This window comes from Rousettus aegyptiacus, unplaced genomic scaffold, assembly GCF_014176215.1.
Source record: "Rousettus aegyptiacus isolate mRouAeg1 unplaced genomic scaffold, mRouAeg1.p scaffold_m13_p_16, whole genome shotgun sequence".
NCBI lineage: Eukaryota > Metazoa > Chordata > Mammalia > Chiroptera > Pteropodidae > Rousettus > Rousettus aegyptiacus.
Window position 1 is genome coordinate 37045444 of NW_023416291.1, and position 12732 is coordinate 37058175.

At 40.3% G+C, this 12732-nt stretch overlaps 1 protein-coding gene across 1 annotated transcript in view; it reads right to left on the reverse strand.

Annotated features, from left to right (window-relative positions):
- Positions 1–12732, reverse strand: part of LOC107510500 (adhesion G protein-coupled receptor E2-like) — a 23410-nt gene continuing 10678 nt past the window's right edge. Inside the window, exons 8-14 of the mRNA XM_036233356.1 lie at positions 9033–9249; positions 8547–8754; positions 3896–3962; positions 3426–3517; positions 2271–2439; positions 2075–2185; positions 1–1532 (exon numbers count right to left, since the gene is read on the reverse strand). Coding sequence (XP_036089249.1) covers positions 1488–1532; positions 2075–2185; positions 2271–2439; positions 3426–3517; positions 3896–3962; positions 8547–8754; positions 9033–9249 — 909 coding nt within the window. The 3' untranslated portion in view covers positions 1–1487. The remainder of the gene's footprint in view (positions 1533–2074; positions 2186–2270; positions 2440–3425; positions 3518–3895; positions 3963–8546; positions 8755–9032; positions 9250–12732) is intronic.

A 12732-nucleotide genomic window follows, 5' to 3' on the forward strand; every position in this document is an offset into this window, starting at 1 on the left:
AACATCAGCGTGCAAATATATTTTCGGATATGGGTTTTCCAGTCTTTGGGGTAAATACCCAGTAGAGGGATTGCTGGATCATGTGGTAGATCAATTTGAAGCACAGATCTTAACCCAAGACAACTGAGGAATTGGGTTATAGCTTCTTGACTGTACTTGGAGTGAGATGGACTTGTTTTACAGACCAGAAAACCCCAATTCTCCAGCAACTGAATGTCAACAAGACAAATTTGTGAGCTACTAAAATGACATACTAGCATGATTTAGCAACGAATCGGTTTGAGGTGGGACAGGGTAGGAAAGAGGATGAGAACCCTGAATAGAAATAAGTTAATGAAAAAAATGATAAGTTCTTTTATGGTCATGTGGGGCTGCTTCTCAGATATCTAAGTAGAGGTGTCAAGTAGGCAATTGGTAATTGAGAGCTAGAGAAATATATGTGGCCATAATTTCCTTTGGCAGGACACATTGACTCCATGTACAAAAGACTGCCTATGAAGACGGTATAATGTGAGAATAGAAGTGTTTCTAGAATAAGCATGTAGAGTAGATAATAGCTAAAGTACATGAAAAAAGGTCATCAAGAAAGATAGGAAGAATTCCAAGGAATGTTGAGTCATACAAGCCAGAGACACAAGAGGAATATTTCAAAACAAAAGAAGTAACCACAACATTCAATCCTGCAAAGATAATCAAACACTATTTATTTCATCCAGTGATATGAAGGTCAATGGAGACTTTAAAAAGCTGTTTTTGTAGAATGATGGAGGAAAAAGTTAGTTTTGAATGTGCAGAGGAAGAAGAAGGAAGGGATAGAATGTATAACATTAATAAGTTTTAATAAGACAGATATAGTATGTTGTAATGAAGGTGGAAAAGATGCTGTTGAGAAGGTGAGACTGTGCAATGTCCAGAGAGAGAACGCATGAGCACTAATGTAAAGTTATGGAGAGTCAAGAGTGTTGGGAACCAAAATGTAATGGAAGAATTATCCTTAAAAAGTAGGAAGCACATTTTATCTGTGGTAACAAGATGAAACAAGGAGAAAATGAAACATGTGCCAAATGCCTGGTGAGCACAAAGTTGAACTCATTTCATCCTGCTGGCAGGATTTTCAGTGGAAGATAGTAGGAATACTCACTGGAAGAAGAAAGAGTTAGAAGGATGAGATCTTTGAGAAGTAGAGAGCCGGGGACATAGCAGTTGTAGAGGGTAAATAATCAGGTGAATGAGAGAAATGCAGAAGGCCCGCAAGGCAGGATGCTGGGCACATGAAGTTAGGGTAAAGTTGAAGAGGCAGAAGTCATTACATGGTTCATACAAATCCCAGGAACCTCACTTTCTTCATCTACAAAAAAGGAATGTAATACTTACCTCCAAGTGCTAGTGTAAAGAATATGTGAACAAAAAGTAAGAGAAAAGGTTTTGTCAACCAAAACATAGAAATGCTTGCTAGGATCACTCTGTCAGGATTTCTCCTCTGCCTTTTATAACTCTCTTCCCTGGTTTTGCATTCTTAGTATGTGTTGAAGCTACGAAAAACAATTGCAAATGCTTAAGTAAGTCTCAAAATCAACTTAATACTTATTTTACTAACTTTTATAACTAGATTTTACCATGTATTGATTATTTTTTATATAGAGGAGCTGCATAGAATAGCAGGTTAAAGGATAGTGCTGTGACTCTGAGCAGTTTGAACATCACTGCTTCAGATCATTAGTTCCTGCTTATTGAACTGACCTTAGACCCCCAATTGCAAGGAAGTGTTTTCCATTTTCTCACCAAGTAAAATTGAAAACCATATGTACCATTTAGTGCAAAGTGGGGGTTCTATGCATGTGGAGAATGAGAAGATAGTAATGGGCAAGGATCAAGGTGAACATAGAAACACAGCAAGTGAAAGTAGACAATGCCTATTTTCATGACAGGAAAATGCCAAGATTTAGTGCAGAAGAAAACCCAGTGGGTATCCCCGCTATATACCCAGGTTATCTATCCAGTGTGATGGGCATGAGGTACTCAATGGGATCAGTCAGTGAAGTTCTCTAGAAAAGCAAGCAATATGTGATCTTACCCTGCTGGAATTAGAACCTTCAGACATAACCATGCTGGAAAGGGTGTGCTTCTTAGACTCAGCTTTGGTTTTCTTGACTCCTTTCAACCATTTCCTGTATTGTTCACGGACCTACAGAGGCAAAGCATGCTCTGAATCAGCTCAATGAGAGGGGTGAGGATGGAAAGAGTCATGGGTAGGCGTCAGACAGTGGTACCTGCTGGCTGAGGAGGCAGTACACCAGGAAGATGAAGACGCCCTGTAGGCTGTTGATGATGGTGAAGAGGTAAGCCATGGCGTGGGCAGCTGGACCCACCTGCAGGATCCCCAGACACCACGTACAGCCTAAGATGAGGAGCTGAGCTGTTGCTTTAAATGTCAGCATCCTGAGTAGGAGGAGAAGGGAGGCACATGGTGTACCCAGAGCAATAGAATCAAGGCCGTCTTCATCCCTACCATATGGATGCCTCTGACTGATTTGTGATCAACTTTGAACTTAACTCTCAAAGATACCCTAAATAGAAGTGCTATATGGCTCTAGGATGGTATTTTGAGTTGGACTGAGGACAGCAGTGACACTTAAAAATGAGGGTTTCAAAAGATCATAATGTTTCATAAATATTCCCAATTTCATTCAACTGACATGTCTGAGTATGTTCTGTGTACTGACTCTGTGATGGGTCCTGAGCATTAAAAACAACAAAGACAAGATTTCTGTTTCATATACCTTACAGTGCAGTGGAAAGACTAAAACAAAGGGTCGCTTATAATATTGTAAAGTAGGAAGTATCTCTCCATGTCCCATCCAGTACTGTTCCCATCTTCTCACTCTCCAGGATGGGACCCAGGGCATACTTTGCAGAAAATAGAGGCCCTTCATGGTTTGCTAAGTTGAGGAAATCAAAGGACATCCCTAGCCTCTTAGAAGATGTAATATGTGGATAAGGATCAACCTGATTTCACCAGGTGGAGGAGTATAGAAGGCTGAGGGAAGAGCATCCATGAAGGTGTGGGAAAGAAAGTACACACCGGGTTCCAGAACAGTTTATAATATCCTAGCTCTTTATAAAGATGTAAATGTCCTTAGACATCTTTCATAGAACCTTAAAAGAAACCCCTGTTTATCCAAACATAGTCAGTTCTGTCGGTAGCTGAGGTAGTTTTCTGCTGGAGTTATGAATGGATGAAATGTTTTTGTCTTGGGTGTCAGCAGCAAACCACAGTATCTGAGCTGGTTTCCAAGGAAGGTGGCTACACCTCTTCCCCCAGCTCCACAGCACCCCTGTGGAAGGACACCTGAACCTTGGAACCATATGGTCTTGCTCATGGACTATCCTTTGTATGGGGGGTGAGCCCCTCTGATCCATCTGACCTGGTATTCTGGAGAGTGGACACATCGCTGTTGAGTGAGGAGAGCTTGGTTTTCAGAATCCAGAAGGTCATCAGAAAGAAAGCCAAATTAATCTGCAAAATCCCCACAAGGCATATTGAATGCATTCCACATCTATAAAACTTCCTCCTGCCTTATCCACACCTAACACAGCAGGTAAGAAGCTTTCTTATTACACAGCAGTCATAGAAACCCAGACCAAATATCTAGGAACCTGGGCACATTCTTATCCTGTAAGTGGGGTGGGAAGTCCCAAGTTTTAGCATGGAAAGTGACATCTCAGGAAACCCCTCTGTCCTGGTTTAAACTGACATCATGCCTCTTGGGAGCCCCCTTAATTTGGGGCCATGTGGAATGACTGCTCTCCCTGCCTGTAACCCTCCTTAGACACCTGCTCTTTGATTGGCCCTCAGCTGGGCAGGAAGGATGCGCTGATGTCATCCATTACTCACAGAGAAGATGATGCAGGCGGGGCCAAGGAAGGTCCATATAAATCCTTTGTGTGTGTGGAGCCAGCATCTAAGAGAGAGATGGAAAGAGATAGAAGACTACGTTGACCTTTGTGGATAAGGAATCGATAAATAAACACACCTCACCATAGTTTCCTCCTTCCTCCTTTATTATTAATATTGTTACTGCTTTATTGGTAAGAACATTTAAGCTAAAATCTACCTTCAGTGCATATTTAAATATGCAGTACAGTATTGTTAGCTGTAGGCACTGAACTATAGCACAACTCCTGAACTTAGTTATCTTTCATAATTGAAACTTTCTATATGCCTTCGATGGTGGTGATGGTTTCTTGGGTGTACACTTATCCCCAAACTCATCAGGTCGAACACGTTAAAAACGTACATCTTTTTACACATAAATCACCTCTTAATAAAATGGTTTTAAAGTAAAGACAAATTCTTTTCAAAAATCTCTGTTGAATCTTGTACTCCAGAAATGCTTAGAGAAATAAATGTAAGTTCTCAGAAGAACTGGTTTATTAAAACAAATATTGACTGTCTTTTCTGTGTCAAGATTTGTTCTTGGCCTGAATACGCACTTGTGATTAAGATAGACTGAATTTAGACAACAGAAACAATTAAGACAAAGAGTTTTATGATCAAGTATCTGGAGCTATGAGAACCTGTGGCTAGCAACCATAGCTTTGTCTGGGGTACATGAGATTAGATAATTGAGAAGGGCTCCCTGAGGGAACTCACCATGTTTATGCTGAGATATGTCAAATGAGCAGATGTGGAGAAGGTGAACAATTTGGGACATGCAAGAAGAGAGTGAGAGAAGATGTTTATCGTAAGCTGACACAGTATTAAGGCAGGGCTCATGTACATTACATAATTTATCCCTCATGACAACACAAGGACTCAGATGATCACAGGTTAGGCATCTTGAGGCTTAAGGAGGCAGAGTCAGTAACCCAGGACCACATGGATAGAAATGATAGAATTGTAGCTTGATCCCAAGTGAGGAGAAATGTGAGTGAGGAGGGAGGTGAGAAGACCATGGAGAGGGTTAGATGGATGCACCAAAAGAGAAAGCTACTAAGGCAGTGTTGGTGAACTGTAGCCAACTTGGTAAAATGCGGGCCCACCCGGCCTGCCACCTGATTTTGGAAATGTGTTTCACTGGACCACAGTCACACTCATTCTCTTACATGTTGTCTTTGGCTGCTTTTGTGCTAGAAACGAAGGTGAAGATTTGCAACAGAGACCATATGGCCCACAGAGCTGAAAAGATTTAATCTTTGACCCTTTTCAGAAAAAGTTACTGACTTTTATGCTAAGCTATCTAGGAAGGCCAGTTGGCCAGGCCTCATCTGACATAAGTGAACATTAATTTTATCAGCATAAGAGTATGTTGTGAACACCAAACTATCTGGGTTTATTCCCAGCTCTGCCAGTAAACAGCTGTGTAATCTTGGCCATGTCAGGCCTCTCTGTGCCTCAGGTTCCTCATCTGTAAAACCTGCAATTTACTAGGTTCTACTTCAGAAGGTTGTTGGGAAGATGCTTTGACTGATATCTGAAAAATACTTAGAACACCAATTGCCCATCAGAAGTGATTTCTAAATCTTAGCTCATGATAATTTCATCATCTATATCAGCATCTATTGTTACTTTTAATTAGGAGAGTGAAATAGATTATACCAACCAGTGCCATCCCTTCATTTCCATTTTGCTTTCTAGAAGACTTAAACAGTTCTCTCAATTAATGGGATGAATATTACATTAATATACAGTTCTAATATATGAGATGCAGTTAATAATGTGATTATAGTCATTACTATAATATACAATTAGTATTTAAAATAAATCTAAAAGATGAAACACAGTCACTACATGTTACATTAAAATTATTAATATCTCATTAGATTGGGAAAAAATGGCACAGATGATAGAGGCTTTGTTCATCTTCTTTTGACCAAATCAACGTTGTGACAGAAACAAGGACGAAAGAGCAAGAAAAGTCACGTGGGATCTAGATGAACAGAAGCACTAGGACTAGGGAGATAAATAATTAATCAACCTGCAAGGGTAGAAGGTAGGAGGAGGCAAAGACGGGAGGCTTCCTGGTCCTGAGTGCTGAATGGAACAGAGGCTGTGGCATTGCACAGCTGCACACTCCTCTTAAAAGGGCCATGTCCGCGAGCAAACTTTTGTGGCGATGGAACGGCTCCTTCTAAGCACCAGTGCTCATCTGGCTTCGCGGGGGTCAGGGACTTACAGAGGGATACTTAGTTGTCAGACTGAGGGTGAGAGGCAAGGATCTCTCTTGGACAGAAGTGCTGGCAGTATGTATTGTTCCTCTTTGAGCCTTCCGTACTCCCAATTTGCAAAGGCAGCAGCCACCATAGCTAAGACGTAATCAAACTGGATAACGGAGGTCGTTCAGTTGGGAGTGTTCCCTGAAACTCCTGCTCGCACAACTCGCAGCCCCACCTGACACATTCAGCTGTGTCCTCGGAGAGTCAGGTGCTCCTTGATGAGCAGCGCCAAGGTTCACACTGGTGGCAGCTGGCCTCGGTTTCTTGTGTGGCTTCTTGAGGCAACTATAAGCACAGCATCTGTGGATTGCTTGCTGACTCTTAACAGGTGGCATTGAGGAGCACAGGCTGGGGCTAAACTTGGCCTGCAGCTGCACCCCTCTCAGGACTGCGCCACTGGACACCTACTACCCAAACTGCACTAATAAGATCAGGAAACTTAGGAGATTTGCTTAGTACATAGAAACGGACAAACACAGGCAGCCAAAATGGGAAGACAAAGAAGCAGAAATATATGAGAGAACAGAACATAGATCCAGATATAATGGAGTCGAGCAATCTAACAGATACAGAGTTTAAAGCACTGGTTCTGAAGATGCTGAATGAACTTAAGAAAAGTGTAGATGAATTCAGTGAGAATTTCATCAAAGATAAAAAAAAGAAATGGAAATTATAAAAGGGAACCTATCAGAAATGAAGAACACTTAAACTGAGATGAAGAGGAAATTAGATGCACTAAACAGAGTGGATGAAGAAGAAGATGGAACTACTGATATAGAAGATGGGGAAACCAAGAACGCTCAATCAGAATGACAAGAAAAAAGAAGACAAGACAATAATAATAATTTAAGGAGCCCATGGGATACTATAAAATGTAAAAATATCTGTGTCATTTGGGTATCTGAAGGACAAAAAGACGTTGAAGAGCTATTTGCAGAAATAATGATGGAAAACTTTCCTCACGTGATGTAGGAAATAAACATACAACCCCAGGAAACTCAAAGAGTCTGAAGAAAAATGAATCCAAAGAGGCCCACATCAAAATACATGATAATTAAAATGCCAAAGGTTAAATACAAAGAGAGAATCTTAAAAGCAGAAAGAGAAAAGCAGTTAGTTACCTAGAAGGGTGCACTTATGACCGGCAGCTTATTTCTCATACAAACTATGCAGGACAGAAGGGCTTGGCACAAAATATTCAACATGATGAAAACCCAGAATACTTGAGGAAGAATACTACAACCAATAATACTTTATCTATCAAAGCTAGAGTTGAAGGACAGATAAAGAGTTTCCCAGACAAAAATAAGCTTAAGGAATTCATCAACACTAAGCCAGTAATACAGGAAATATTGGAGGGATTTCTTTAAGAAGAAAAAACATGTATCAAAAACATGAATAAAGAATGGTGATGACTACATTTCTATCAACAAGTACTTCAAAAAAATAGAAAATATAGCGTGGCTGAATGGATAAGAAAACAAGACCCCTACACATGCTGCCTACAAGAGACTCACTTCAGATTAAAAGATGCACACAGACTAAAAGAAAAGGGATGGAAAAAGATATTGCCTTGATGGACCTAGAGGGTATTGCGCTGAGTGAAATGGGTCTGATAGAGAAAGTCAAATACCACATGATTTCACATACATGTGAAATCTAAAGTACAACAACAAAAGTGGAAATAAACTCATAGATACAGAGAATATTTTGAGAACTACTAGATAAGAGGGGAGTTGTGGGGTACAAAAAGGGCAAGTGGATTAAGAGGTACAAATGGATAATGGCAGAATAGACATGGAGATGTAGAGTGTAGCATGGGGACGATGGTTAATAATGTTGTAATAAACATGTAAGGGGGAAGAGGGGTACTAGATTTAGTTGGGTGATCGCTTTGTGAGTTATGTCGATCTCTGATCACTTTGCTGTACAACTGAATATGTTATATTTCTGTATGCCAACATAATTGGGAAAAATTATTGAATTGTATATTGTAAATATAGCAACTAAATGTTTATTATATTTCAGTAAATCCACAAAAAACAGTTATTATTGAAAAATATTATTAATGTATTATTGTTAGTGTATGTTATTAAAACAATACACAATATCATGTCAATATGTAATTATTAATACACAATATAATATACTTTTGAAACAATAAAAGTTGTAGATCTTAAAGCGGTCACTTCAAAGAATATGATCATAAAACCAGGAGGATGCCTTTGGGTGTTTATGTGACTATCATATTCTAGTAAAACTAAAATGCCAAGTTGATCCTCTGCGGGCCATGGTCATGTGGAAAAGATGAAGACAGTGGGAATTTGCACTTACTGGGTGGGTGTGCCAGAAGGTGAGGTCCAGATGCTGCAGAAAGGGCAACGATCACAGCTGGGACTGCATACTCGACAGGAACCATGAATCTGCTCGCACTGGAGTAGTTGACTACGATCAGGTTGCGGGCAGTGAGGAAGAGGTTCAGGCCTTCCAGCAGCATCCAGGTGAAGGAGGCCAGGTAGAGGTAGTATAAGGTCCCGCGATGATGGCGCACAGCACCCAGGTGAGGAGTAGGAGTCACAGAGGTACAGGTAGTCAGGGTAGAGGATGCCCACTGGACTTCTCCTACACCATGTCGTTGGGAGAACTCTGATTCATATGAAAGAATTGTTAGCAGACGGTTGGTCATAGTTATGTCAGGCAGTGTGAAAGAGGCTACTGACCCCTCTAACCTTCCCTGAACCCAAGGCCATTTTATTAAGGTGTCCAGTGCAGCATTGCCCCATGAACTCAGCATCCCCTGGGCAGGTTAGGGGTCTTATGGGACAGTGTCAGTACCTTGATCTCTGTTCTGTCGATGGCCATGAGGAAGAGCACGTGGGCCGGGAAGAAGCAGAGAGGGAGCTGCAAGTGGAGTGAGGTGCTGGTGCTCTGGATGGCTTTGCACAGCAGGAAGGTGAGGGCCGCCAGGAGGAGGCACAGCAGAGAGAGGCACAGCCCCGTGTAAGTGAACACAGTCAAAGCAGAATCCTTCTCCTGGGACCCAGAAAAGTGGAGATCAGTCGCACTTTTCTGCTCTGGGGTAATGACCCTTCCACCATTTACAGTTGTATTTATTTTGGGGTATAACAAAATCAGGAATGGAGGGGCCGGGTAAGTTCGTGATGGTTCTAGGTAATGGTAACATTTTCTGGGTTCTGAACTCATTAATTCAGACCATGGAAGAAGCAAGGTATAGAAGAGAACTTACTGAAGAACATGCTTAAAACTCGTATTGTTTATTTTCCTTTAGACTTGTAGGCATGACTAGGCTTACAGTTTATCATGTGAGGGTCTCAGAGACACGAAGTTCCAGGTTGAGCACCATGGTCTGTTTCCATTACATGGTGCTGTGTGAGAGAGTCTGTACCTGGAGGCATCATCTCTTCACCCAAGACTCCACTCACCTCATCACAGGACACCTGTTCCATGCTGGTCACTAATACTTACAGTCTTAGAAGTGGATCCTGGGTTAAAGGAGGAAAATTACTATGTTTTTGTTGGTAGTAGCTAAAAATTCATATTTCCTGCCTTTTTTTTTTTTTTTTGCAAATCCAACAGAGCATGAAAAAACCGTCACCAAGTCTTTCCAGTGTAATGAGGACAGAGGGGATCAATAGAGAGGAGAGGGGAGAATGATGGAGAAAGTGGAAAGATGGGAGAGAGAAGAAAGACATAGAGAAGAGAAAAAGGTAGAGATGGAGAGGGAAAAGTGCTAATGATTAAGATAGTAGACGTAAAAATGTCAAAGTCAGTCCATCTGGATAAGAGCAACATACATTTTACACTATTTTAATTTCTGCAATACATCTGTCTTTAAGTTTAACATTGCTGAGAGATGTCCCCAGATCGCTCCCCTTGAAATAACAATAAGTTGAACATCTAAAACTCAATAAAAAAGCCAACGTGCACACCAGAATGTCTGAGTGCGGGATATGCGCAAAAGAGGTACTGCAGTCCAGAACTCAAGGAGACAGGTGATAGACTGGGGGAAACAAAGAACCTGCCTCTCTTAACCAGAGCTCCCTGCAGGAGGATGGGGAGGGGAGAAGTTGTGGTGGGTTCCCTGAACAGCCCCGCTTGAGAGACCTGTGAGCTCCACGCAGAGGCAGTGCCCAGAGATTAGGGCAGAAAGCAGAGAAGTTGTAACAACAGAGAAGTGGGGATGGAAGAGAAACAATAGTTAATTATTACCAGCCTCTGTTGCAAATCACCAGGCTGAGCCAAAGCATCTATGCCTCAATGCAGAGGGACCCTCCCTCCATATCCTCTTAGATGGAACACCGTGAAGCCCCAGGGGAATCTGAGCAAATGCTACTGAAACTGTTGTTAACGCTCACTGGGACTGAGGCTGAGGGTAGTGAGCACAATTGAATATTTATAAGAAAAGAAAAGGCATTATTAAGACTATATATAATGCAGAGATCCAAGAGGCTTAGATGCCATCTACCTGAAATAAAAAAAAAAAATGCCTTCTTTTCAACAGACTAAGGAGAGGTCTTATATAATAAATCCTCTCTCTGGAAAAAAAATGCATAATACACTTCCATTAATGCCCAGGTGAAGAAATAGTCCAATAAACATTATGAACAACCAAGGCGACAAGACACATCAGAAAGAAAGAGAAAAATCTCCAGAAAATAAGCTTAAAGACATAGAAATATGCAACTTAAATGAGGGAGAGCTTAGAATGGTGTTTCTGAGAAACTCAATGAGATCTAAAATAATTCATATCAAATATTTCAGGAATTGAAGAAAAAACAATTAGAACAGCAGACTGAGTTCTTTAGCAAGGAGACTGAAACCCTCAAAAGGATACAAATAGAACTTCTGGAGATGAAGAACACACTGAAAGAGATGAAAAATGAAAGAGCAAGCTTGGGAAATAGAGTCAACCAAAAGGAGAAAAGGATCAGTGTATTGAAGACAGAAATCTAGAAATAAATCAGAAGGAAGAAGAGAGACCAAAGAATGAAATAAGATGAAAGAGAAATTCAAGAACTAGCTGATACTACCAGGAAAGGAAACAAGAATAATAGGCATTCTCAAAGGGGAGGAAAAAGAGCAGAGATTAGAAAGCATCTTCATACGAATAGTTGACGAGAATTCCCAAATCTAAGGTATGAGCTGGAGCTTGGAATTCAAGAAGTTAACAGAACACCCAATTACCTCAACCCAAAGAGGCCTTCTCCAAGACACATTGTATTTAAATGATCAAAAACCAATGACAAAGAAAGAATTCTCAGGGCAGCTGGGGAAAAGAAGCCGGTAACCTATAAAGGAAAACCCATTAGATTATCTTCGGACTTCTCAGCACCAACCCTACAAGCTAGAAAATTTGAAATTGATTTCTAATAAAATGTTACCAATAAATACATAAGAAGCCCTCCAAATGATTTTGATGCATACTAAAATTTTAGTTTCTTTGGTGTGACAAAATAAACTAATTTTTGTACGATATAAAGAGTCCACAAACTCATAAGAAATGTATCCACAAGCCAATAGAAAAATAGACCAAGGATGTGAGCAAATGGTATTTAGAGAAGGAAATATGAATATCTTTTGAGTAAATATTTTTTATTCTGTTCATTACAAAAAAAAAATCGGAAAAATTTTCCTAGATGCAGTATTTACCTCCCAGGTAAGTAAATATCCAATAATTTGATAATAACCTTTGGTGTGGTGTGACGAGTCACACGCATTCACATATGTTGGTGGGAGTGCTCACAGGTGTTACTTCTATATGCTGAACTGTAGAAATATCTACAACATACAATTATGAATTTGACCCAGTATATGTCCCAGCTGCATGTTCAAACACAAGAACAATGAAGTGTGTGTAAACAACTGTAACATTATTTCTATTTCAAATGGTCAGAAACAAAATGCCCACTACGAGGGGTCTACATATGTAACTTACAGCGCATTCATGCAATGAAATGCAATGTGGCAATAAAAACAAATGAAGTGTCTCTTTGTAGACTGAGATAAAATGATCTCTTAGACATAATAAATAAACACAAAATGCACAACAGTGAAAAGAAATCCCCCCCATGTCAGGGAAATGAGGAGGACCAAAAAACGAATGCATGCATCACTTTACATGTATAAAACATCCATAGAAGAGTGCAAGAGAAACCAAAACATTCACTGTTTGGAATGAGAGGAACTAGGTGTCTAGGGTTAAAGGTGAGGTAGAGAATCTTCAACATTTACACTTTAATTCTGTTTGACTATGAAATGCAAATATTCTAACTCTTCTGTAAATATAATACAGTATGCAAATAGAAGTATGAATATTGTGTCATCTAGCAATGTGGTGGGAGGAAACATGGCCTTGAAATGTTCAAACTTCTGGAGAATTTTATGAAGTCTGACCATTTGGCTATGATCCTTTTCATGCTTGTTTTCATGTGGGCGCCACATTAATTTCAATAAAGGCCCCATTAATTGATATCACCTGAGAGAGTTTCTGGTTTT